This window comes from Mustela putorius, unplaced genomic scaffold (genome assembly GCF_011764305.1).
Source record: "Mustela putorius furo isolate JIRA1106 unplaced genomic scaffold, ASM1176430v1.1 tig00003871_pilon_pilon_pilon, whole genome shotgun sequence".
Taxonomy (NCBI): Eukaryota; Metazoa; Chordata; class Mammalia; order Carnivora; family Mustelidae; genus Mustela; species Mustela putorius.
In genome coordinates, this window is record NW_025422023.1 from 6,358,406 (window position 1) to 6,385,165 (window position 26,760).

The 26,760-nt window shown below is 35.4% G+C and overlaps 1 protein-coding gene across 7 annotated transcripts in view; it reads left to right on the plus strand.

Annotated features, from left to right (window-relative positions):
• The window catches only part of RAP1GDS1 (Rap1 GTPase-GDP dissociation stimulator 1), a 145,827-nt gene that overhangs the window by 27,717 nt on the left and 91,350 nt on the right, over positions 1-26,760 (plus strand). Inside the window, exon 1 of one of the 7 annotated variants that reach the window (XM_004756026.3) lies at positions 18,399-18,481. The exons of the other annotated variants lie outside the window; for them this stretch is intronic. Within the exon in view, the coding sequence (XP_004756083.1) occupies positions 18,475-18,481 (7 nt within the window). The 5' untranslated portion in view covers positions 18,399-18,474. Of the gene's footprint in view, positions 1-18,398; positions 18,482-26,760 lie in introns of those variants that run through there. 7 annotated transcript variants of the gene reach the window in all.

Here is a 26,760-nt window from a genome sequence, read left to right on the forward strand (position 1 = left end):
TGGCTAGTATTTTGGTGAGAATTTTCGCATCTGTGTTCATCAAGGATATTGGTCTGTAATTCTCTTTTTTGATGGGATCCTTGTCGGTTTTGGGATCAAGGTGATGCTGACCTCATAGAATGAGTCTGGAAGTTTTCCTTCCATTTCTATTTTTTGGCACAGTTTCAGGAGAATAGGAATTAATTCTTCTTTAAATGTTTGGTAGAATTCCCCTGGGAAGCCGTCTGTCCCTGGGCTCTTGTTTGTTTGGAGATTTTTGATGACTGCTTCAATCTCCTTACTAGTTATGGGTCTGTTCGGGTTTTCTGTTTCTTCCTATTTCAGTTTTGGTAGTTTATATGTTTCTAGGAATGCATCCATTTCTTCCAGATTGTCAAATTTGCTGGTGTAGAGTTGCTCATAATATGTTCTTATAATTATTTGTATTTCTTTGGTGTTAGTTGTGATCTCTCCTCTTTCATGCATGATTTTATTTATTTGGGTCCTTTCTCTTTTCTTTTTGATAAGTCTGGGCAGGGGTTTATCAATCTTACTAATTTTTTCAAAGAACCAACTCCTAGTTTTGTTGATTTGTTCTTTTTTTTTTCTATTTCCTTGATTTTTGCTCTGATCTTTATTAGTTCTCTTCTGCTGGGTTTGGGCTTTCTTTGTTGTTCTTTCTCCAGCTCCTTTAAGTGTATGATTAGGTTGTTTATTTGAGACCTTTCTTGTTTCTTGTGAAAGACTTGTATCGCTATATATTTTCCTCTCAGGACTGCCTTGGCCGTGTCCCTCAGATTTTGAACTGTTGTGTTTTCATTATCATTTGTTTCCATGAATTTTTTCAATTCTTCTTTAATTTCCTGATTGACCCATTCGTTCTTTAGAAGGATGTTCTTTAGTTTCCATGTATTTCGGTTCTTCCTGAATTTCCTCTTGTGATTCAGTTCTAGCTTCAGAGCGTTGTGGTCTGAAAATATGCAGGGAATGATCCCAGTCTTTTGATACCAGTTGAGACCTGATTTGTGACCCAGGATGTGATATCTTCTGGAGAATGTTCCATGTGCACTAGAGAAGAATGTGTATTCTGTAGCTTTGGGATGGAATGTTCTGAATGTATCTGTGATGTCCATCTGGTCCAGTGTGTCATTTAAGGCCTTTATTTCCTTGTTGATCTTTTGCTTGGCTGATCTGTCCATTTCAATGAGGGGAGTGTTAAAGTCCCTTACAATTATTATATTATTGTCAATGTGTTTCTAGAAGTGATATATTTCTTTTGCAAGCTATATTCATTATGTTCTTACCTCCTTTACATATTTTTGTATCGTGTGACTCTTCTAGTTATTGTGTCCATTGTCCATGAGAGCTTATTAGTGGTACTAGTCACAAATTATCAAAAGTTCAGTTTTAACTAAGTAAAGGTAACATTTGTAGAATAGAGGAGACTGAAGTAGTGAACTAACAAGCCGTTGACAATTCTTCATGAATTGAGAATCCTGGATTGCCATTGAATAATGGCAGCTACCTAAATCTCAGTTTTTCCACACATTCTCTAAAAACTGACACAGATCATCAAAGAGATAAAGTAAAACCAACTAATATAACCTATGCCTTAAGTATAACTAGAAGACAGACTAAGACCTTCAGATTACTAGGGAGACAAAGAAATATCAAAATCTAGCCTACTTAGCATCAGAGCCTGTGATGGAATTCATTGAGACTGCTGAAACTACTTTTAAAAGATGAGAGGAAAGTTGGTTGAACCAGGAGCCCAAGGGTACATAGTTAAAAATGCCCATAGGAAGAAAAAGTCCTAGCCTGGAACATACTAAAATATGGTCTTAGATTCAATGAGAGCATTCGCTGATGAGAAATGAAAAGGAAGAGACTTTAAAGTACACAGGACCCTAGGCAGTACATCTGATGGGTGCCACTTTTGGGGATGATCTTGTTTTGCCTTGCAGACTTGATGGTGAAGGGAAAGCAGGATGCAAGATAGGAAAATTAAGTATTCTGGAGAAATAAGAAAGCCCTAAAATTGGAAGACAAACTAGAAACCGCCTTTGGTTTAAGTCCAGAATAGAGAGCTTTTGAACTAGAAATCTAGATATGCATCCCAAATATTTACCCTTAGTGCATAAATTTTTATTGCCCATGAACGGAAAATAAAAACTATACACTGAATAGAATATTGCAAATGATAAACAGATTGCTACAGTGAATAAAGCAAAAAATAAGAACCAACATTTTAGCTGTTAAAAGTGTTCTTCCTAAACCAACCATAAAGCCATGATCAGTAACATTATACCATGACCTATATTAAATATCTTTAAGCCTTTGCATATATGAAGAGAAAAAATTCCTCAAGTAAGAGTTTGAGATTCTTGAAACAGAAGTGGATGAATACCAGAGTGATGTGAAAGAAGAGTTGGCTAGAAGAAATTGAAGAAAAATAACCATTTTAGAAATTAAAACTTGGATTGTAACAGGAAAGAATAGAGTTGACTGAAAATTTATTAGGAAGCATTGAAGAAAACAGGCAAATGATTGATGTAGAAGATAGGGAAAAGATCCATTATATACACAATTGGAGCCCAAAAGGAGAAAAACAACAATGAATGAGCTAATATTTAAAACTAGAAATTTTTCTGAAGGAAAGAAAGACCAGAATCTACGTGATGTGAAAGAAGCAGCCATGTACTTGCAAAAATTGACCTGTAGGGGCGCCTGGGTGGCTCAGTTGGTTGGGCGGCTGCCTTCGGCTCGGGTCATGATTCCGGGGTCCTGGGATCGAGCCCCGCATCGGGCTCTCAGCAGAGAGTCTGTTTCTCTCTCTCCCCATCTCCCTGCCACTCTGCTTACTTGTGCTCTCTCTCTAGCTGTCAAATAAACAAATAAAATATTAAAAAAAACCAAAAACCAAAAAACCGCCCTTTAAAAAAAAAAAAAAATTGACCTGTAATGGGAAATTCAGAGACTTAGTCTAGTAAAACTTCTACTTATGCATTTATTTGTGTCTAAGCGAAAAACAAAAGCACAACTTTTCTTTCACAAATAAATTCATCACTTGGTGACCATAAAAAAAAAAGTAAAAATAAGTACAAAGGAAAGATTCTTAGAGCCTCCATTCAAAAAGATGAAGTTTTTTAAAAAGGAAAGATAATCAGATTGGCATCAGACTTCTCATTGGCAATATACAAAGCAATTCAGTAATGGAACAGTGTTTTTAAAAAATTCAAGAAATAGGAATTTTATATTGTGCCAACCTGCTCCTTATCAAATCCATAAAAAAAAAAAAAAGAGCCAGTAAACATGGAAAAACCCAGGGATCACTATACTCATTAGTCTTCCACCGGAATCTTCTAAACACATGCTGCCCAGTATTCATTATTTGATGTGGCTATTGAACATTTGAAATGAGGCTAGTCTGAATTTAGGCACACTGTAGATTTCAGGGACTTAGTACCAAAAAAATACATAAACTATGTCATTAACAGTTTTAAAAATAGTGATTACACATTGAATCTCATTTTTAAAGTTTTTTAGGATATTTACAAATACTTGATTTCTTCTGCAGCTTTATAGGCCATTGTTTGTTTATTTTTTTTTATTAACATATAAAACATTTATTTTAGGGGTACAGGTCTGTGAATCATCAGTCTTACAGAGTTCATAGCACTCATCATAGCACATATCTTCCCTATAGGCCATTGTTTCTTGAATTGTGGGTGATGGCTGATTGAAATAGTTTAAGAGTTGGGCACCCAATAAGATATGATGGAAAATGCATGTTGTCAATAAAATCCAATTGGGTAATTCAGTATAAGAAAGGACATTTAAAAGAAGACATTTAAAATAGTGAACTTGGGTGCCTGGGTGGCTCTGTTGTTAAGTGTCTGCCTTCAGCTCAGGTCATGATCCCAGGGTTCTGGGATCAAGTCCCACATCAGACTCCCTGCTTGGCAGGAGGCCTGCTTCTCCCTCTCCTCCTCCCTCTCTCGCTGTGTCTCTCTGTGTCAAATAAATAAATAAAATCTTTAAAATAAAATAATGAACTTAAGTTCATTGTTCAGGTGTTAGAGTCTAAGGAAGAGAAAGCATGTGTAGGTTCCAAGATATGTTCTGTGCATTTAGTCAAAAGCAGAAAGAGGACAGTGTATATCCAAATATATTGGTATCCAAGAGTTTGTAGAAAGGGACCATGGAAAGGCTTGATCTGATTGGAAGAATGAGAAAGACCATCTTGAAATCTGTCATAGGCCATAAGATTAATAACAGAAACAAGATATAACTGTGGTGTTGATTGAAGTTTGCCCTCTGATGTGCTTTTAAGCTGTAATTCATAAGGATCAAAAAAGTTCTTGTTATGTGCAATCTCCAGAGGGAGATAAGCTTCCATTGGTATTTGTACTTTGTGATTAAAACATTGGCAGAGGATCTGGTTTTCTAACATTAGCTATAAATGTTACCATTTTGCTTCTTAAGTTTGCTAAATTTGAAGAACTTCTCATGTTCCTAAGAGAGAGTAAAATATGTAAGAGAAATGTGATTTGAAATGATGCTATATGCCAAATATATACTTAAGAAGATCTGTCCTCAATATTTATAGTACCAGTGCTGACTTACTATCACTGAGAACTACACTTTTAAGTTATTGTTGAGAGAGAAGTGATGGGGGAGGTGCTGCTGTGTCTTCTTGACATTCTTTTTCAACAGGATAGGGTTTGTATGTAACACAGCCTGGACAGCTAACTGTGGATTTTCTGTGGCCATATACTTGATTGATGTAATGGGCTTCTGGCTTTTTTTTTTTTTTTAAGTTTTTTTTTTTTTAAATTCCAATTAGTTAACATACAGTGTAATATTAGTTTCAGTTGTGCAATAGAGTGATTCAGCACTTCCATACAACACTCGGTGCTCATTGCAAGTGCCCTCCTCAATCCTTATCACCTATATAACAGATCCTTCCTCCCACCTACCCTCTGGTAACATCAGTTTATTCTCTGTAGTTGCGAGTCTGTTTCGTGGTTTGGACCGTTCCCCCCTCCCCATTTTCCCTTTCGCTCGTTTGTTTTGTGTAACTGGCTTCTTTAATCAATTAAGCACTATTCCAGTATGATTTGAATGTGTTAAAGAGTATGTGGCATATAAATTGGATTTTTTAAAAAGATAAATTGGATTTTTGATTGATAACAGTGAATTAGAAATGAATTAATAATACTAGTGTATGATAAGAATTATATATTCTCAACAGAAAGGTATAGTTTGATATTTAAAGAAAAATAGCTTATAGTAACAGATTACTATCCGTGTATTCAGTGTCTTCACTGTGATTATAGATGTTTGAACCTGGTATTAAAGGAGTGGTCAGTATCATAGTCTTTTTTTTTTTTTTTTTTTACCTCTGTAGAACTTGATAGTCCATTATGATTAGTTATGTTTCCTCTCGAAAGCTTCCTTACCTGATTTAAATGCTTTCATTTTTATCTCTTGTAATTCAGAGTTCTGGAGTACCCATTTGGCATTGTAAAAGAAAGATTAGAGTTTCACCATTATGTAGACACTGAAATCTATAAATGAAATATTTTGTGAAATAATAAAAATTTAATGAATCATTTTTCCTAATGAAAGCTTCCTTATAAAATATATATATTCTTATTATAACTAATTGATTATATTTAACAATTTATTTTGATATATGGCATAAGGTGAGGATCTAATTTTATATGTTTCTAAATAATCAATTTTCTCAAAAACATACATTGTTTAATCTACTCCTTTTTGGTTGATAATATTCCTTTTATCATATAATAACTGCTTAATTTAATGTAATTGGGCAGCTTTGAAGTTTTATTCTGTTCCATTAATCTGTTTGTCTTTTGTGTTCTAACTGTGCTATTTTAATTATATTAGCTTTACTGAAGAAATTTCTTTTTATAAATCTGTCAAAAAGTTTTACTTTCATGGATTTAGTATACCACAGAAATTGTGGAAATGCACTGTCACATTCCTGAAAATTCGTATGGGAATTGAGATAAGCTATAAATTAATTTGGAAAGAATTAAAAACTTCTCAGCATTTTGTCTGTCAATTTAAGAACACAGATTATATATCTTTAAGTGTTTTTGTGTCTCAGTGAGATGTACTTTGATTCATTCTTTCTATACATATCCTGTTTTAAGTATTCCTACAAATTTTACATTTTTTGGTTGTGGCAAATGGAGATTGTCCCATTATAACTTCCAAGTGGTTATTGTTAGAGATCAATTTGAAATCTGTGTTGATTTTTATATTTTTATTGGTATTCAGCTACCTTCCGAATCCACTTAGTAGTTAAAACAAAACTTTAACTTGTTTTTTTGGGTTTTGCAGTCAGAACATCCACAAAATGACATTTTTGCTTCTTATTATGTTGGCTTGAACTTCCAGCAAAATAGTAAATAACAGTGATGTGAATGATATCTTACTTTAATTTCTGCTAATAATGGCAGTCCTTCTAATGCTTCATCATTCAGTATAACACCTTTTGATTTAATGTAAAAGGTTTTTTTCATATTAAAATTATCTTAATTCAAAGATGATTTTTTTAAAAAAATCAAGAGTGGTTACCTTTAAAACATAATCCTTTAGCCTGATCACTTAATATTAAAAATAGTATCTATTTCTTTTAATATTATAAAGTTTATAATAAAATTATTCATTGGCAGCATTATTACTAGAGGAAGTTTTCCCTTTTTGTTCTTTTTTTTTTTAAGTTTTATTTAACAGATCATAAGCAGGCAGAGAGGCAGGCAGAAAGAGAGGGGGAAGCAGATTCCCCACCAAGCAGAGAGCCTGACACAGGACTTGATCCCAGGACCCTGAGACCGTGTCCTGAGCTGAAGGCAGAGGCTTAAGCCACCAAGCCACCCAGGTGCCCCAGGAAGTTTCTCTTAAGAATGGGAAGTGCAACATAGTTTTACAATCTCAGAATCAAGACCACTTAGTAAACTATGAGGTTCAGTATAATTTGTATCTTTCTTTGTATATTCAGGGACAAATACTTATCTAATAAGAATTAGAACCTAAAGAATAATTAAAATTAACATGAATTATGTATTTTAGAATATTTATGAATAAATAATATAGAATAAATAAATAAAATAGAATAATATTTTAGAATTATTAAATGGTCTTATAAACATAGGAAATTTCTCAATTTAGTATTGTATAGCCCCCAAAGTTTTCAAAACTGCAGAGTAAAGCATTACTTTTTTTAGGGGTGTCATACAATTTTTGTATTAAGTTTTTAATTTTAAGTCCAGTTAACATACAGTATTATTAGTTTCAGGTGTACAATATTGCAGTTCAGAAATTCTGCACATTACTCTCTGCTCATCATGATGTGTGCTCTTTAATTCCCATCACCCTATTTCTGTTTCTCTCTTTCTCTCTTTTTTTCTTTGCTCATTTGTTTTGTTTTTAAAATTTGACATATAAGTGAAATCATGTGGTATTTGTCTTTCTCTGACTTACTTCACATTAGCATTATACACTAGCCCCATCCATGTTGTTGCAAATAGCAAGATTTCATTTTTGTTTTCATGGCTGCTTAGTATTCCATCGAGTGTGAGTGTGTGTGTGTGTGTGTGTGTGTGTATGTACACATACCACATCTTATCCATTCATCTTTCAATGGACATTTAGGCTGCTTCCATAATTTGACTCTTGTAAATAATGCTACAGTAAATGTAGAGGTGTATGGATCCCTTTGAATTAGTGTTTTTGCATTTTGGGGGTAAATACTCAGTAGTGCAATTATTGGATTCTAGAGTAGTTCTAATTTTGAGGAACCTCCATATTGTTTTCCATAGAGGCAGCATCAGTTTGTGTTCCCACCAACAGTGCATGAGGGTTCCTTTTTCTCCGCATCCTTGCCATCATGTTGTTTCTTGAGTTTTTTATTTTAGCCATTTTTGGCAGGTGTAAGGTGATATCTCATTATGGTTTTGATTTGTATTTCCTTGATGATGAATGATGTTCTGCATCCTTTGATGTGTCTGTTGGCTATCTGTATGTTTTCTTTGGAGAAATGTCTATTCATGTCTTCTGTCTATTTTTTAATTGAATTATTTGTGCGTTTGTTTTTTGTTTTTGTTTTTGTTTTTTTTGGTGTGTGTGTGTGTTGAGTTGTATAAGTTCTTTATATATTTTGGATACTAATGCTTTATTAGATATGTACTTTGCAAATATCTTCTCCCATTCATTAGGTCGTCTCTTAGTTTTTTGGTCGTTTCCTTTGCTGTGTAGAAGTTCTTATTTTGATGTAGTCCCAGTAGTTTATTTTTGCTTTTGTTTCCCTTGGCTCAGGAGACATACAAAAAATGTTCATCCATAGAAAAATGTTCTATGAATGATGTCAGAGAAATGCATAATGCTGTCTTCTAGGATTCTTATGGTTTCAGGTCACACATTTAGGTCTTTAATCAATTTTGAGTTTGTGTATTGCATAAGAAAGTGGTCCAGTTGCATTCTTTTCAATGTAGATGTACAATTTTCCCTACATCATTTGTTGAAGAGACAGTCTCTTTCCCATTGGATATTCTTGCCTCTTTTGTCAACGATTAGCTGACTGTGTAATTGTGGGTTTATTACTGGACTTGGATCCCATTGATCTATGTGTCTTCCCCCCGCCTCACCACCAGTACCATAATGTTTTGATTACTACAGCTTTATAATATAACTTGAAGCCTGGAATTGTCATACCTCCAGTTTTGTGTTTTGTTTTGTTTTGTTTTGTCAAAATTGCTTTGGCTATTAGGGGTCTTTTGTGGTTCCGTACAAATTTAAAAGTTGTTTTGTGAAAAACAACTAGTTTCTGTAAAGCTAGTTCTAGTTCTGTGAAAACTACTTTTGGAATTTTTAAGGGGATTGCATTAGATCTATAAATTGCTTTGGGTAGTATAGACACTAACAATACTAGTTTTTCCATTCTATGAGCAGAGAATGTTTTTTCCATTTCTTTGCATTGTCTTGAATTTCTTTCATCAGTATTTTCTAGTTTTCGAAGTACAAATCTTTCACCTCTGCGGTTAAGTTTATTCCTAGATATTTTACTGTTTTGGATGTAATTGTAAATGGGATTATTGTCTTAATTTAACTTTCTTCTTCATTTTTAGTGTATAGGAATGTAACAGATTTCTGTATATTGATTCTGTATCCTAAAACTTCACTGAATTTATTAGTTCTAGTAGTTTTTTAGTGGAGTTTTTTAAGTTTTCTATATATCGTATCATGTTGTCTGCAAATAGTTCAGTTTTACTTCTTCCTTACTAATGTAGATGCCTTTTATTTCTTTATGTTGTCTGATTGCTATGGCTAGGATTTCCAGTACTATGTTGAATAAAAGTGATGAGTGGACATTCTTATCTTACTCCTGCCCTTAAGGGGAAAAGCTCTGTTTTTCACTGTTGAGTATGTTAGCTGTGGGTTTTTCATATATGCCCATTTATTATGTTGAGGTATGTTCCTTCTAGATAGACCCTGTCCAGTGCTTTTATCATGAACGGATATTGTACTTCGTCAGATGTTTTTTTTCCCTGATCTGTTGAAATGATTGTTTCTTTTTTGAAGATTTTATTTGAGAGAGAGAATGAGGGAGTGTCAGAGGGAGAAGCAGACTCCCTGCTGAGCAGGGAGCCCACATGGGACTCAGTCCCCATGTAGGACTCAGTCTCGGGACTCCAAGGTTATGACCTGAGCTGAAAGCAGTTGCTTACCCAACTGAGGCACCCAGGCACTCTGATCATATGGATTTTATTCTTTCTCTTATTGATGTATCAAGTAAAGCATTACTTTTAGTACAGGGAAACTGTTTACAATTGCGAGGTTATATCAGTCTTTGAATTATGTCCATAGCAATAAATTTAGCTATTTATTTTTTATGTTTAGATGACTCAACCCTGAAAGTGTAAACTTCATTACTTATGATTTTTCTTACTTTAATGTACTTTTTCATGGATTCCTCTTAGGGAGTTTTTAATGTTATGTGAATTTTGGTATTTTAAGATTTAATGGGGGCACCTGGGTGGCTCAGTGGGTTAAAGCCTCTGCCTTGGGCCAGTCATGATCCCAGGGTCCTGGGATGGAGCCCTGCATCCGGCTTTCTGCTCAGCAGGGAAGCTTTCTGTTTTCCCTTCCTCTCTCTCTGCCTGCCTCTCTGCCTACTTGTGATCTGTCTGTCAAACAAATAAATAAAATCTTAAGGAAAAAAAAAAAAAGATTTAATAAGGGGCACCTGGGTGGCTCAGTCTTTAAGCGTCTGCCTTCAGCTCCGGTCATGATCCTGTGGTGCTGGGATCAAGGCCCACATTGGGCTCCCTGCTTCTCCCTCTCCCTCTTCCTGCTGCTTTGGCTACTTGTACTCTCTCTCTACTGCCAAGTAAATAAATAAAATCTTTTTAAAAATGTAAGATTTAATGAAATAGGCATATAAATTCTTTTATAAATTAAAAAAATGTTTTAAATACTTAAAGATTATTCTTTTATAAATTAAAAAAATGTTTTAAATACTTAAAGATTATTTGTAAAAGTTTCTTACATTTGGCCTTAGGAGAAGAAAGAAACACCAGCCAGAAAAGTAGGCAATTAAAGAAAATTCTTTTTTTTTTGCAGTTTGATTTTGTATAAGTCTTACTTTACATAAAACTGTAGTTTATCCATTATGTTAAAACTGGAAGAGATACCACACCATGGGAATATGTTTTATATCAAGTTAATAAACAAAAGCAAAGTTATTTCATTTTTCATTGTGATTCATTTATTTACTGCAGTTTTCATTTTTTGAGTTATGAATGTATGTGAATATAAATGACCAACTGCAAAATGGTTAAATTGGAAAAAATAGTCATGATGTTGAAGACAAAATAGAGCATAAAAGATTAACTCTTTGCTTGAAGTAGTCAAGGTAAGGGAAGAATAGCCAGGAAAAAGAAGAGATACCAAATTAAGAAGTACTTTTTAGAAGCACATTAAAAAAGAGTGATTCTAATTGAAGAAATACATGGTAAGTCAGTTATATATCTTCTTATCTGAATAAAAGATACTATATTATTTTTTGTTTGCTGTACAACTAGATCTTGATGAAGGCCAAAAGTATATGCCTTTTTTAAACTTATATGTGGTTTATGGTCATTTTACTCTCTTAAAACAAATCACCAATAACTGAGGAAATCATGAATATTTTGTGTTTTTAGTAAGGTAGAGTTTAGGTATAATTTTCTAGTCTAAGAGTCATATAATGGACTATATAATACAGCAAATCTTTATTCCCTAAGTTTTTTTAATAAAAGCTAATAGTATTCAGAGCCTTCTTTTGACAGATGCATTCACTTGGAAATTTGGGCTGCTTCACTACCACTTGACAAACCAAGAGAAACTGTGGACTCTAAGGAACAAACTGAGGGTTTTGGAGGGGAGAGGGGAGGGGGGTTGGGTGAGCCTGGTGATGGGTATTGTGGAGGGCATGTATTGCATGAGCACTGGGTGTGGTGCATAAACAATGAATTTTGGTACACTGAAAGAAAACAAAAATTAATACATCGTATAAGTCTGAGATCTTAAAAAAGCTAGCACATTTAGGCAGAACAAACATAATTTTTTTCTTTCTCTGTAGTTATGCAGGGCTGTTGTAGGAGTAGTAGAGAATACTGTGTGACATTCATGATCCTGCACATCAGTGATTCATGTCTAAAGTAAAAGAAGAACTCCACGTATTGAATGTGGGTGGACCTATTAGAATATTTGTAGAGTAATCGAATATAGTTAAGTTCATACTGCCATGGTATGTCCTGCTTTGGTTAAACATTAACTATTTAAAGTTAGATTTGGAGCATTTTGTACGGTCATGTCATACTTTGCACATCTTCTCATCTTTAGGTCTTATACATTCATATATTTAACACTGAGTTTTATTTAGTATGTTGCAAACATTGTGGTATCTCCTAATAATGACAAATTTAGTCCCTTCCCTCAGAAGCTCATTAGTTTGTGATAGAGACTGATGAATAAATGTAAAATTACAACTTTTCACAAGTGCTATAATAGAGGTATGTTTAGTGTCTGGTGGGAGTATATCTATTTAGTGACTTAAAGATAGTAAAAATACCTATGTCAAATCAAAAGGGAAAAACCATAAAATGAAAGGCAATATTGTATGATAATTAAACTTAAAAAAAATATCAATTCTTAAGTTGTTAATTGAATGGGTTTTTGTTTGTTTTAGAAGACAAGAAGTAGTTATTTTATATGAAACAGAATGAACTAATTTATACTGTGTTGCTCTGTGAATGACTCTAATAGTATGCATGCTAATGCTTTTGGTTCATTAACCACACTTTTTTTTCTTTTTAAAATTTGATTGATTTTACTATCTGATTAAAGCATGGGATTTTAACAGCATTATACACAAAATTTTTACATAGAAAACTACATAGCATTTCATATTATAGGATTCTGCTTGTTCTTTAAAAAATGTATGCATCCATCGGGCAAGGATTGTTTTTTATTAAATTATCAATATTAAATGCACTTATCATCATGTACAGATTAAACAAATATAGCTAATTTTTAGACATTTTAAGTAGGTAAATATACACTTTGCACATAAAGAAATAATTGAAACAAATGTGCAGATAAAATGCTTAAAAAATACAGACACTGAAAGAAGTATACCTTTGGTGAGTGTCTTAGTTTGAGAGCAAAGATTTCCAGATATATTCATTCTTCTAAATATTTAGCTTCGGTTTCTTTCTCAAACTACAAAGCTGCTGATAGCAAAACTCCAGGATTTCACATGAGTTCAAGCTCTATCTTTAACACAAATGTTAACAGAACTCAGAAAATGCACTATAAAGAATCCAGCTTCTCAAGGGCAAAAATGAACTATTAGGACTTCATCAAGATAAAAGTCTTTTACACAGCAAGGGAAACAGTCAACAAAACCAAAAGACAACTGACAGAATAGGAGAAAATACTTGCAAATGACATATCAGATAAAGGGCTAGTATCCAAAATCTGTAAAGAATTTATCAAACTCAACACCCAGAGAACAAATAATTCATTCAAGAAATGGGCAGAGGACATGAACAGACATTTCTGCAAAGAAGACATCCAAATGGCTAGCAGACACGTGAAAAAGTGCTCAACATCAGGGAGATTCAAATCAAAACCTCAATGAAATACCACCTCACACCAGTCAGAATGGCTAAAATTAACAAGTCAGGAAATGACAGATATTAGTAAGGATGTGGATAAAGGGGAACTCTCCTACACTGTTGATGGAAATGCAAGCTGGTGCAGCCAGCCACTCTAGATAACAGTATGGAAGTTCCTCTAAAAGTTGAAAATAGCGTTACCCTACAACCTAGCAAGTACACTACTGGATATTTACTGTAAAGATACAAATGTAGTGATTGGAAGAGGCACGTGCACCCCGACATTTATAGCAGCAATGTCCACAGTGGCCAAACTATGGAAAGAGCCTAGAAGTCCCATCTATGGATGAATGGGTAAAGATGTGGTATATGTATGTATGTATGTGTGTGTGTGTGTGTGTGTGTGTGTGTGTGAAGATACTCTTAATCTCAGAAAACAAACTGAGGGTTTCTGGAGTGGAGGGAAGTGGGAGGAGTGGGGTGGCTGGGAGATGGACATTGGGGAGGGTAAGTGCTATGGTGAGCACTGTGAATTGTGTAAGACTGTTGAATCACAGACCTGTACCCCTGAAACAAATAAAATATTATATGTTAATTAAAAAACCAGTTTCTGTCTCAACCAATTCTAGACCTGGGCTATCCATAAAGTAGCTATTGACCCCATGTGGCCTTTGAATACTCGAAAGGGGACTAGTTGAAATTGAGATGATTTACAACCTCAGAGTCCTTAAGAAAAAAGTAAAATGAGGGACACCTAGGTGGTTCCTTTGGTTAAGCTTCTGCCTTCGGCTCAGGTCATGATCCCAGGGTCCTGGGATGGAGTCCTGTGTTAGGCTCCCTGCTCAGCATGGGGGTCTGCTTCTCCCTCTCCCTCTACCCTGCTTGCTTCTGTCTCTCTCTCAAATAAATAAATAAAATCTTTTAAAAAAAGTAAAATGACTCAATTTTTGTGTTGATTATATATTGCAGTGATAACATTTTATATAAATGTTTATTGAGCCTAATTTCATCTGTTTCTTTTTACCTTTTTTAATGTAGCTTCTAGAAAATTTTGAGTTTTTTATGTAGCTCACATTATCTTTCCATGGGCCATCACTGTTTTATACCAATGTTTCTCAAACTTTAGGTACATAAAAACTATTTGGAAGGATTGTTAAAACATATATACTTGGGTTCTATCCTGAAAGATTCTGATTCAGAGGTTTTACATGGGGCCTGGCAATTTGCATTTTTAATAAGCTCCCAGTGGATGCCAGTGTGCTAATCTTTGGATCACACTTCAAGTAATAAGGCTCTAATGTGGACAGTATCTTTTCAGTAGGGTTGAAAAGAATGGGATGAATCAAAGTCTGTATCAGTGTTCACCCAGTCTCTTATTTGGTATATATATATATTTTTTTAAGATTTTACTTATTTATTTGACAGAGATTACAAGTAGACAGAGAGGCAGGCAGAGAGAGAAGAAGGGAAGCAGGCTGCTGAGCAGAGAGCCTGATGTGGGGCTCGATCCCAGGACCCTTGGGATCATGACCTGAGCCGAAGGCAGAGGCTTTAATCCACTGAGCCACCCAGGCACCCCTTATTTGGTATAGTCTATGAATAAAATACTGTCATCCTGTGTAGAGGAATTTAATTATGAACTTTGTGCTAGACCTTTGAAGAAAAATTTGTGGAATTTTGTCAAAGACTAACTTTTTTATATGAGTATATATTCATTTTCATGTAAATAGGAAAATAAAGAGAAAATTAAAAGCAGCTGTTTATAAAATAGGAAAGTAAGATTCAGTCTGTTATTTCTAAGACCACAGAATTTATTTACACATCGAAAGAAGAGGAAGAAAATTTACTAAAAAATGGAACAAAACAAAACATGTAAAGATGACAGACTTTTTATCTCAACTGTTTGCTTTTTGGATATTTTCCCTCATTTCTATTTTTTTAATTTTAATTTTTTATTTTAGAGAGCAAGAGAGCAGAAGTAGGAGGGGCTGGGAGAAGGAGAGAGAATCATAAGCAGATTCCATGCTGAGTCTAGAGCCCTAAGCAGGGCTCAGTCTCACGACCTGAGTGGAAACCAAGTCAGATGCTTAACCGACTGCGCCACCCAGGCACCTCTCATTTCTGTATTCTTAAAACCAGTTAAACGGGATGATGAAATTAGAATGGGGAGAAAGATACGATGAAGAGAAGTCAGAGTGGGGGACAATAGTGGAGGATGGAAGAGAATAGTAAATAATAGAAAGCAATGAGGACATTGAAGATTGTATTTAAGGTTGGAACAGTTCTTTAGTGTCTTCTACTATGATGCTTACAGACCTGTTCAGCTATTTTCAGGGCCAAGGAAGGATTTATTCATGGTTTTACCTTAGCAAATAGTTACTCAGGCTTAAAGAAGAGCCCTAGTTTTTTAAAGAAAATCTTTCTTTTCCTTTCTTTTTCTTCCCCTCCCTTCCTCCTTCCCTCCCTCCTCTCCTTTTTTCCTTCCTTCTTACCTACCTTCCTTCCTTCCTGCCCTAAGACTAGAAAGTACTTTTTAATATTGATCCTTATGCTTTATCCTTGCCGTTGCCACTCATTGGTCCTTTTTCTAACTCCTGGATAAACAAACAGTATGTTTCCTCCCTAACAGACCCGTATTTGGAGATGACTATCATATTTCTTACTTCCTCAGTTGGCCCTGTATGATAACAAAGCAACAGTAATATGTTGATAGAAAATAATAGAGCAGAGGTTGAGAATATTTTTTCCTGCTATCTGTATGGCAGATAGAAGATATTGTTACTTGAAAGTATTTGTTTAAGAGGATAAGATGATCTCGGGGCAGAGGTACATTCAGGTTCTCAAGAGAAATAGAACCTATAGTGTGTGTGTGTGTGTGTGTGCACACCTATACATATATATCTGTGTGTGTGCAGGGTTGAGAGAGAATTATTTTAAGAATTTGACTCACTTGATTATGGAGTCTGACAAATCCCAAAATCTGCAGGGTGGGCTGGTAGGATGGCAACACAGAGAAGAGCTGATATTGCTGTTCAAATTTGAAGGTGGTCTGTTGTCAAAATTTCCTCTTCCTAGGGTGGGATAGGGATGTATGGTGCAGGAATGAGGAATGGGGAGAAAGGGTTAGGGAGGTCAGTTTTGTTTTATTCAGGTCTTTATATCTGTTTGGATAAGGTCTAGCCACATTATGGAAGGCAGTTTGCTTTATTCACACTCTATGCATTTAAATGTTACTCTCATCCAAAAACACCCTCACTGAAACATTGAGAATAATGTTTGAACAAATACCTGGGCACCATGGCACAGCCAAGTTGATAACTTAAAAGTAATATATATTTTAATGAAGTATCAAAATGGATTGTGTGGCAATAATATTACATTTTGGGATAACTACTAGTGAAGAATGATGCCATTAGTATTAAATCTTTCCACACAAGAATCTGTAATTGATTTTACTGAGGTTTTCCAAGACCGATTTTTTTTTTTTATATTCATTGGGATAAATCCCAAAATGAAGCTCCAAGAGGCAGAGTGATGGTTTTTTTTAAAAAGGCATAGATTCAAAGTCTAGATTTTAGCACACAATGTTCTGTGAGGTGAGTTCATTTTAGATGCATGTAATTTTCTCTTTCCATAGTTAAGTATTACACATCTTTTCTATTCATTGTACTAAAGAAGCAAACAGAATGTTTTCATTTGGCTCATAATAACTTAGTTATGGATTGATCATCTTTTCCTTCTGATGTGTGCATGTGGGAGGGATAATATAAAGGCCAGGTAATTTTCTGCAATGATTTCTGAAGGTTTAAAGAACATTTTTGCATATGTTTGCTTTTGAAAACATGTAATCTAAGGCTGATTAGCTTAATGCAAAGTGAAAACTTTAGTTTCTGCATGAGCTAGTGATAGGTAATACTATAAGAAAACTTGCATTCTTGGTGTGAGAATTCCTAAAATATAAGGCAATCTCATTATAAACTCAATCTTCTTTTCTTTTAGAAGTAATTGCAACTACTACACCTCAATAAATATAAAATTGTTGCTCTATCTTTAGTATTCTATAATGGTTTATACATCCCTCTGAATTTAGCATATATTAATTGTGTATGCCTTTTTCATATTCAGCTACAAACTCTTTAAGGGCGGGGCAGTTCTTCAACTAGCATTAATTGGGTATCACCATATATTAGTTGGTACTTGGCCCTGGAGAGTTTCGATAGACAAGTAATAGAAAAATTTTATATATATCATACATTATGTAATAGAGCTGATTACTAAGTCCTGGGGAAACAGAGAGCTAGATTCTTTCAGTGTGTCACATAGGAACTGACATTTCATCTGGATCCTAATGGATAAATAAATGAGTGTTTTATGGGTATATACCACTTCTCCTTGCCTCTTCTTCAAACCTTGAATGGTAACTGTCTACCTATTCCATTTCCCAATTCTATCAGCCTTCTGCTGTTGACAAAAAAAATCATGCAGTGTTACAGAATGTTGCTATTACAATTTAGGGTCTCTAGCCTCAACTGGCAATGCTTTTACATATTCCTCTTTTGTAGAATTTATTTTTCTCCTTCTCTGCTTAGAATATGCTTGATTGCCCTTCAAAACTTGGCTCAAATGTTCTTCTTATTGAAAATTTCCATGGTCTTTATAGGGCTGTGATTGTTTCTCACTCTATCTGTTGTACGTAACCTCATTGTAGTATCAGTCACATTGAATTGTGATAATTTGTTAACCTCTCTCTGGACAGCTTTCTGAGGATATATATATCTATATATCTTTTATTCCCAACATAGTAAGGATTCAGTAAAAATAAATTTTTTCAATGATCTCATCTATTCCCAAGTCTTCAACTCTCAAAAAGGTGCTAAAACCCTGGGAAATAACTACAATGTTGTGTGTGAGTATTGGAGGAGAGGTGTGAGTTTGACAAGCAGAATCATCACACTGGATTTTGAAAATATAATGTACTTAACCCAGGTAATGTGAGGGTTTAAGGATTAGGAGAAGAACATCTCAAGCAAAGGAAACAATATAAATAAAGTCACAGTAGTAGGAGGAAAGATGGTTCAATTAGAACTTGAAGTTTCTGGTATGGCCAGCAAAAAAAAAAAAAGTATGTTCAGGGAAGGCTCAAGAGATGAATGGAAAAGGGAGTAAGGGTTCAAATTATGAAAGGAATTTTATGCCATGTGTCTTGATCTGCTTAGGCTGCTATAACAAAATACCCAAGACCTGGTGGCATTTCTCACAGTTCTGAAGGTTGAGAAGTCCAAGTCAAGGCATTGGCAGATTCATGTCTGGTAAGACCTGCTTCCTAATTCATAGACACCTGTCTTTTTTGCTGGAACCTTACATGGTAGAGGAAGCCAGGCATCTCCCTGGAGTCTCTGTAAGGTTGCAAATCTCATTTGTGGGAATACCCCTATGACCTAATCTTGTTGCAAAGGCCCCACCTCCTAATAGCATCACACTGGGGTTAGGTTTCAACATATGAATGGCAGGGTGGGGCGAGGGACACAAATATTTTATCTGTAGCTGCAAGTTAGGGAAACCAGCAAAAGCAAATAAAAATGAGGTTTGTGTTTTGAAAAGATTTGTGGTAACAGATTAAAAGAGGAGATGGGGAATAGCCAAGGAGAAGAAAGAGGAGGAGGAGGATGGTTTTTCTTAGGAACAGGAGTTAAGGATAGTTAACGTCATAGAGAAGTTTAGGTGTAAAGGAACAAAATACTTATACTCTGAATTATCAGGAAAGGTTATCTGTTGGCCATGATGGAGAATATGAGAATATGGCATATATGGAGAATTTTATGTTTAGAATTACTGGCTTAGGAGATGTGAAAGGGAAATGACTAGGGATAAATAAAATGGTTACTGAACAGTGTTGAAGGTCCAGTTAAGATTGTAAAATGCAAATTTGTGTGGTACTAGCTTTCATATTTAATAACATTTTAAAATTGGAAAGCAGGAAGAAGTATATGGCTGGATTCATCTAGTGACAGGGATTGAATAACAAGGTGAAATAGCTGAGGTTTTAGGAAACTGAGGTAATACTAGAATTGTTGAAATCATTGATCATTTTATTTTATTTAGAGTAGGTAGAGATGAGATCAGTCATGAAAAGAGCAGATAGATTGGGGAAAGAAGGAAGAGTTGAATAAATACAGGTTTTAGTGAGATTAAAAAATATTTACATACTAATAAGGAAATAAAATACATGATAAAATAGAAGAATGTGATCAGAAAGTGATTTCCAGATTTAAATTTTCAACTGTGGAGCAGCTCTACATGATGAAGGGGCTCGCACCCTGGATGTTATGTGTGGTGGATTATTAAAGAGCAGTGGAGAATTGGGCCGTTTATTAAAGTCAGGGAATGTGAAGCCAAGTTATTAGCCACTTTGTGTAAATTCACAGATGTTCAGAACAATGGAAGGAATTGGAGGGGTGAGAGAATTCAAGAATAAGATCCATTGTTTTTGAAGATTAGGATATTAGTAATGAGAAGAGTGTCATTGGATGGTAGAAGTTGAAAAGATAGAAATTGGTTTTGAGTCAAGCCAGAGGATAAATGATTTAGAAAAGATATTTTTGAGCTCAGAAAATACCAGCTCAAACTCCAAGCCCTCAGTCTTGGAGTAGAAGGGGAGGACAAAAAGAGTTGAGGAGTTCTGCTTAAGAGCACTTCAAGGGAAGTCTCCAGAGAAGGATTCCAGATCCAGTGAAGGTGGGGAGGTAGAGTTCTGGGAGTGTCTGGTGTTTGTATACTGTAGTTAAGGTTTCCAAATGGCGCAGTGAAGAAGGGTCCAGATGAGGTCTGAAGAAGTTTTGGGATGGGAAAGTTTTTGAACTGACCATCTCACAGTTGTTCTTTTCCCAGTACTACACTCTGTATCACTTGGGAAACTGTCATCTATTTCTCATTTATGATCTTTTCCAACCTCACTGCTTAGCAGAGTGAATTCTTCTTCCCCCTTTGTTCTCCTAGATTAGGCACTGTTAATAGACTACCATCACACATTTTTCTCTTAACACTTGCCCTGTTTCCTCTTTTAGAACATTTTGCCTTGACCTTTACCCTCATTGGTTTGTAGAGTTTTTACAATTTGCTATATCTCTTCATTATTATGGAGACCTCAGCAGTGACCTGAGTGGCATATCTGGGAAATCTAGGACCAACTGGAAAAATTTTCAGCACTCATTTTAGGGTGCTGCATATTACCATTCCCTACAGTCTGCAAAAGCATTTTAAGTTTTTAGAGCACAGACATCTCCAGATTGGGGCCAAGGTCACTTTGCCAGTCTTGCTTCTGCTGTCAGGGTAATTGGTTGTTATGGTGATAGGACTGGGGAAGTGTAATCTTGGTAGGGAACGGAGAGTCTGGATTGTTTTTGAGGATAGGGCAGAGGTAAAAGACTTTTGAAATAGTGTACTTGGAAAAGTGTTTTGACTTCTGCCAGATTCTGTAAGCCAAACTAATTTCTTTATTCTCTATGCTATAATGGATACTTAAGTGGCCACAAAAGTTAGATGTGAGTTATGTATGGGTAAGGAGAGGGAAGTGGATGGTGAGGATCTTAATAATAACAGACCTCATGATATATGCTATTACTTTATTTTTGAATCCTGATTCTAGCCACCCTGGGTAATATTTTTGCTTACTCTTGCTTGATCCCTAATACCTTCCATTTTAACATGCATTTACAAATCAATAGAGTATAGAAAATGATAGTTCTCTGGGGAAAATGAGTTTCTGAAACAATGGATGATCATCTTAATATCATGAAGGTTAGGCGGATGGAAGCCTAGACTGGGTTAGGTGCCTCTGTACATTGTCTGCTGTGGGATTTCTATCAAGGTTTATAAGTGCTTTTATACTTGTCTGATTCCTCATTATACTATAAATAAACTCTTTGAGAACAAGGTATGTATACATTGAACCATTTGCCTAGCACATGGTAGGTACTTACTAAGTATTTAAAGCTAAGTCAATGCGTGAATCTAGTAATTTTTTTTAGAGTGGTCAAGAAACCTCACAAATGTTAACAGTGTAACTCACATTATGTGTAATGATAATAATCTATTTCATTAGTACTTATATTTCTTGAGGAAAGAATTTTCTCAGGAAATGTGGTATATGCTTCCTCATAGCTTTCATTTCATGATGTATGATGTCTGTTGATTTACTGTTAGCTTTTCAGTATTGTGTGTATATTTTAAGAGCCATTATTTAGTTACTATTTTATCAGCAGTAATTAAATCCAATATATAACTTATCCCCATTTTTGGTAGGTTATGTTGGTCTTAAGTCAGTTTCTCTTCTTTTCTTCTTCTTTTTTAAAAATTTTTTTTAAGATTATTTATTTGATAGAGAAACAGCAAGAGAGGGAACACAAACAGGGGGAGTGGAAGGAGTGCCCAATGTGCAACCCAGTCCCAGGACTCTGGGATCATGGCCTGAGCCAAAGACAGACGCTCAACGACTAAGCCACTCAGGCGCCCTGTTTCTCTTTTCAAAGTTGATGGGGGTTTTTGTTACTGCTGTAGCCAAAGTATATTGCAAAGTGTTTGAAAAGTTTACTGATGCCACTCTTTTCAAAATAGTTCAATGCCCCTGTAGCAATTGTAGTGCTAGGCTTATTTTGAATAGAATTATCAGCATTTTGCCTGTTCGTTCTTTGTCCTTATTCTTGATGTCTCTAAATATAAAATCATTTAATGGTTTCAAAGTCTCTTAAACTTACTCTGTAATAAGTATTGTTTCAAGTGACAATCTTGTATGTTACTTTTCTTGAAGTGCTTTGGCTTGGTATTTCTTCCATTCATTTATCAGAATAGGACTTCTTTCTTCAGTCTCCCAAACACATGTGAATTTGTGAATTTGCACAAAATATATTATAGTCAACTACTTCTGTGTCACAGCATATAACCCAGTCATTCCCCCTAATAATTAAAAACCTCTACCAGAAGTTTACAAAAATTACTGATTATCGTTTCAACATGAAGTCATCTGTTCTGAAGTGTTCTTTATTTAACCTTTGGGAAATTAACATCAAATTTGTTCTTGGTTAGTAATATCTTCTTTTTTGCTTCCCTATTTTCAACCTTTCATAATTAACTAGTTAATTCATTCAATTTTATTTGGAGTTAGTTGACACAATGTTACAGTAGTTTCAGGTATACAACTTAGTGATTTGATACGTTGACACATTGTGCTGTGCTTTGAGTGTCTTTTACTCCTGTGCCTTACTCATTCCATATTTGGAACCCTATACCTGAGCCTCACTCCATAACTCGTAGTTCCTATTCTCTAGGACTGTCCTTGAAAGAAAATATTTAATTTCCTTCCACAAAACTTTAAAAACTTCTCAGTACTACTTAAGCCAACATGATTTCATTTGGATTTGTTTTCTCTTTCTAATAAAACGATAGTAAATCACCACAGATCTTGATCAGTTCTCTCTGCTTCTTTTATGCCATGTCACTACATTTCTTTTCTTTTCTTTTTTCCCCCCTGCTTTACTGTTACTTAAGATTCTCCCCCGCCCCCTGCCCTTTTTCCTCCTCCTTTTCTCATTTCACAGCCCTCCTCCTTGGAAGAAGCCATGAAATTTGAGAGAGATGACCCTCATCTCCACCTCCAAGGTTATGGGGTCTGTTCACTGAAATTGCTTCAGGCCTAAACTGATCGTTACATGGCATGGGATTCATCTGGCCAGATTAATTCAGATTGGTTCAGTTCATGTGAGCCTTGGTACTTTTGGTCCTTATTTTGAGGTGGGGAAGAGAGGTGTGGGAAGAGAAGAGACTTCTGTGTTGCTCTCCTATAAGACCTGGAACTTGGGACAGCCATTTTTCTTCCATGGTACGAGCTCATCTGATAATGTCAACATACAGAAGAGGAGAGAATTGAGGAGAACTCAGAGAAAAGAAGCAGGAGCAGAAAACCATTCATGAAGCTGGCTATACTTTCAGATTTTACAATTATGTGAATTGTAGCTAATACATTCATCTATTGGAATATAATATTGGACTATATGGTAGTTTGTATTACTTGCAGTAGGTCTTCTTATATATAGGTTTTAAAATAGATTTTCTGTTCATAAAAGAATTCTAGCATATGGTATAGAACTTAGAAAACAGGGATGTCTGGGTAACTCACTTTGTTGGGTGTCTGCCTTTGGCTCAGGTTATAATCCCAGGGTCCTGGAATTGACTACTGCATCAGGCTCCTTGCTTGGTGGGGAGCTTCCTTCTCCCTCTGCCTGCTGCTCCCCCTGCTTGTGTGCTCACTCTCTCTCTCTCTCTTTTTCTGATAAGTAAATAAAACCTTTAAAAAAAAATCCACATTTTCTAGGGGGGCCATATTTTCAGTACTTTCAACTTTTAAGTCAGTATTTTGATTATATACACAACTTTTACTATAATCATTAAAATACTTCATGGTGTTTACTTTCTCAGTAAATATCTTTTGTTTTTTAACCACAGAACTCTTACTATTTTAGCAACTATTTTATGTCCTAGTTAGTTGTAATTTTAAAGAAAGTAGTCAAACTAGTAGATCTCTCTGCTTATTCTTGCAGTGATTTCCAAACACGTAACTTCTCCCACTCACACAGCTTTCATTATCCCTAGAATTGAAATGACTGCAAGACTATCAAAATCATTTATTGTAATTTTATAAAATGACTGTCACAACTTACTCTTTTAAGGAGACCTGTTTCTGATGGTGAGTCATTGTGTAAATGGGTCTTTGTTCTGCCCTCTTTCTTTCCATGACTGCATACATTTTCTTTCCTTTATATTATGTCCCTTTGCTTAAAATCCTTATTGGAGAAAAACAGTTTCACCAGTCAAAGAAATACCATTTTATTTATTTCCCATTCCTTACTTCCCATTTATTTATTTCCCATTCCTTACTTCATACTTCCATTTTCCTTTAGAAACGTTCACTTCTTCTTTGTCAAGCCCTTACTTTAATCTTATACTCAGCATATTCTTACATGTTTTAAGTCTGTTTTAAATCTGCTTCATTTTCTCTATACTTCCCTTTCCCTAAAGTTCCCTTTCTTTCCTTCAACCACTGCCTAAGTTCAGCTATCTCAAAATATACATTCCTTTATCACTCAGTTGTATTATTTCAGTTCTTACTCCTGTAAAATATGTCAAATAAAAGTATTTCTCACAAAATACCTTGGTGAATCTAGTCAAGGTATTGTCATCACCACATATATTTAAATAAATTGTGGTAGGAAGAGCACTAGACTGTAGGAACCAGGAAAACCGGATTCTTTTTCCTTTTCCAATATAATCTTACCATGTGGCCTTATTTGTAATGTGAGGAAAACATGACCTATAATGCTGTCTCACATGACTTTTTAAAAACGATTTAATTAAAAATAAATAGATAAAATAATAATATGTTTGAAATTGCTTTGAAATTTTTAAAAAATGCTCTCAATATAAATTTAATGTGACTGTTACATTGGTCAGATACCATTAGAAAGATTGAATGGCTTTTAGTCAGTTACCCTTAGGTGAGGATACAGGTTCTGAGCAGGTATTATCTAAAGTGGAGGGCGTTGGTGTTTCAGAGAGGAGATGTGCAGTAGGAAGGTATAAGAGAAGATTAATTTGTATTATTACAAGTTATTTAGTGTGGCTAGAGTATAGGATGTCAGTGGGGAAGTATCAGGACACAGGTTGGGAAATATGACAGATACGCTTGGCTGTTACATTAAGTGCTGTGGTGGATCATTTAAAGATTTCAGTAGAGGAGTGACAGGAAATTTACATTTCTGGAAGTTTATTTTGTTATCACTCTAGGTGACAGATGGGGGATGGTAGCTGAAGTTAGGGAGACTCTTCTAGAGGCTATTGGATTTAATAAAGGTAAGAACTGAGAACTTACGGTGACCTGGATATAGAAAGGATGAATACAAAAGATGCTAGTGAGATGGAGTCTGTGGAACCTGTGCTCTGATTAAGTGTGGGTGATAGAAAGGCATTTACTAAAAGTGACACCTTTATAATCACTCTAGGGCTTTGGCTTAAATGGATTCCCTGTCATTCACTGAGATAGAGACTAGAATGAATTTGAGTGAAAAAGGGTAAATTTGTTTTGGGGAGTATTAAATATTAAATATTTATGGCCTATGCAAGTACAAATTCTTTGTTTTCAGTTGGATAAAAGAAGAGAGGATTTGGGACTTGTCCGTGTGGTACTCTGCCCACATTTGATAAAATGATGGCCTGCATTTGGGTTAGATCGCTTAGACACAGCATCAGGTCTTTTGTTATACCCTATTCTAAAAATCCACCCCTTGAGAAGTAATGCATAGTTCCCTAGGGAAGGAGGGACATGGCCCTTTGAGCCATGAGTCATATTCCTGGTCCTTGGAGTCAATCTAAAATCTGAGTCTTTTCTTCATAGTCTGCCATAAGGATCCCTTGGATGTGAAGATACCACTTCTTTATTGTTCCTATAATTCTAAGTAAAACTTCAGTCACTTTTTATTACTCTAAAACAATACTATCCATCTAATTTTTTAAATCTAATAGTATTATAGTAATAGCAGTCATTATTTATATTTTTCTGACTTGGCGTTTGCTATAAAATGGTTTTCAGATGTTTTCCATTAATTTATTCTCATGTAGCCTACCTGCCGACATAACATCATAAATTTTAGCTTATCTTAGTAGCATGCCTGAAAACCTCCTCTTGGTGTTTAACTGTAAAGTCAGTTATTTTAACATATTTACTTAGCAGCTTTGTTGGGAATATTAGCCTTTCTGGAAGGAATTATAGGTTCCTTCTCATTCCACTTACTCTCTTCTGCTGGGTTATTTATTGGCTCGGAGAAGTTCTATGGGTAGTGCTTTAACTTCTCCTAGATGGCATTATATGGCATTGGCATTGTATCCTGGCTTCTTCTTCTTCTTTTTTTTTTTTCTCAAAGATTTTATTTATTTATTTGACAGACAGAGATCACAAGTAGGCAGAGAGGCAGGCAGAGAGAGAGAGAGAGAGAGAGAAGCAGGCTTCCTGCGGAGCAGGGAGCCCGATGCGGGGCTCGATCCCAGGACCCTGAGATCATGACCCGAGCCGAAGGCAACAGCCCAAACCACTGAGCCACCCAGGCGCCCCGTATCCTGGCTTCTTGATTTACTCTTCTTTCAAGTTTCTCTGACCCGATTGCCTGCTTTTCTTGTTCTTTCTTTTCACTGCCAGTTTCATAACTAAGTTACCTCCTTGCCATGAGGAGGTGAGGTAGAGTGTGGACATAGGACTGCGGGGACAGAATGAGTGCTTGCTGAACTGCAAGGCCACTGTGATGGATAGAACTCCTGCAGTCACTCCCACAGATATTACTGTGGAGTAGCAATTGTCCTTCATATATGGGGTCCTTCAAAATTCAAGGACTGCCAGCTGCCTTTAATTTGTAGGCACACTCAAACATTTCTATGATGGCACCTAAAAGTGAAGGGGGAGAAAGATGTTGAATTGATTCCTGCAAACATTTAAAAGGAGTGTAGTTAAAATGTCAATAGTAGTCTGGCTAAAGATAATGAAAAGTCT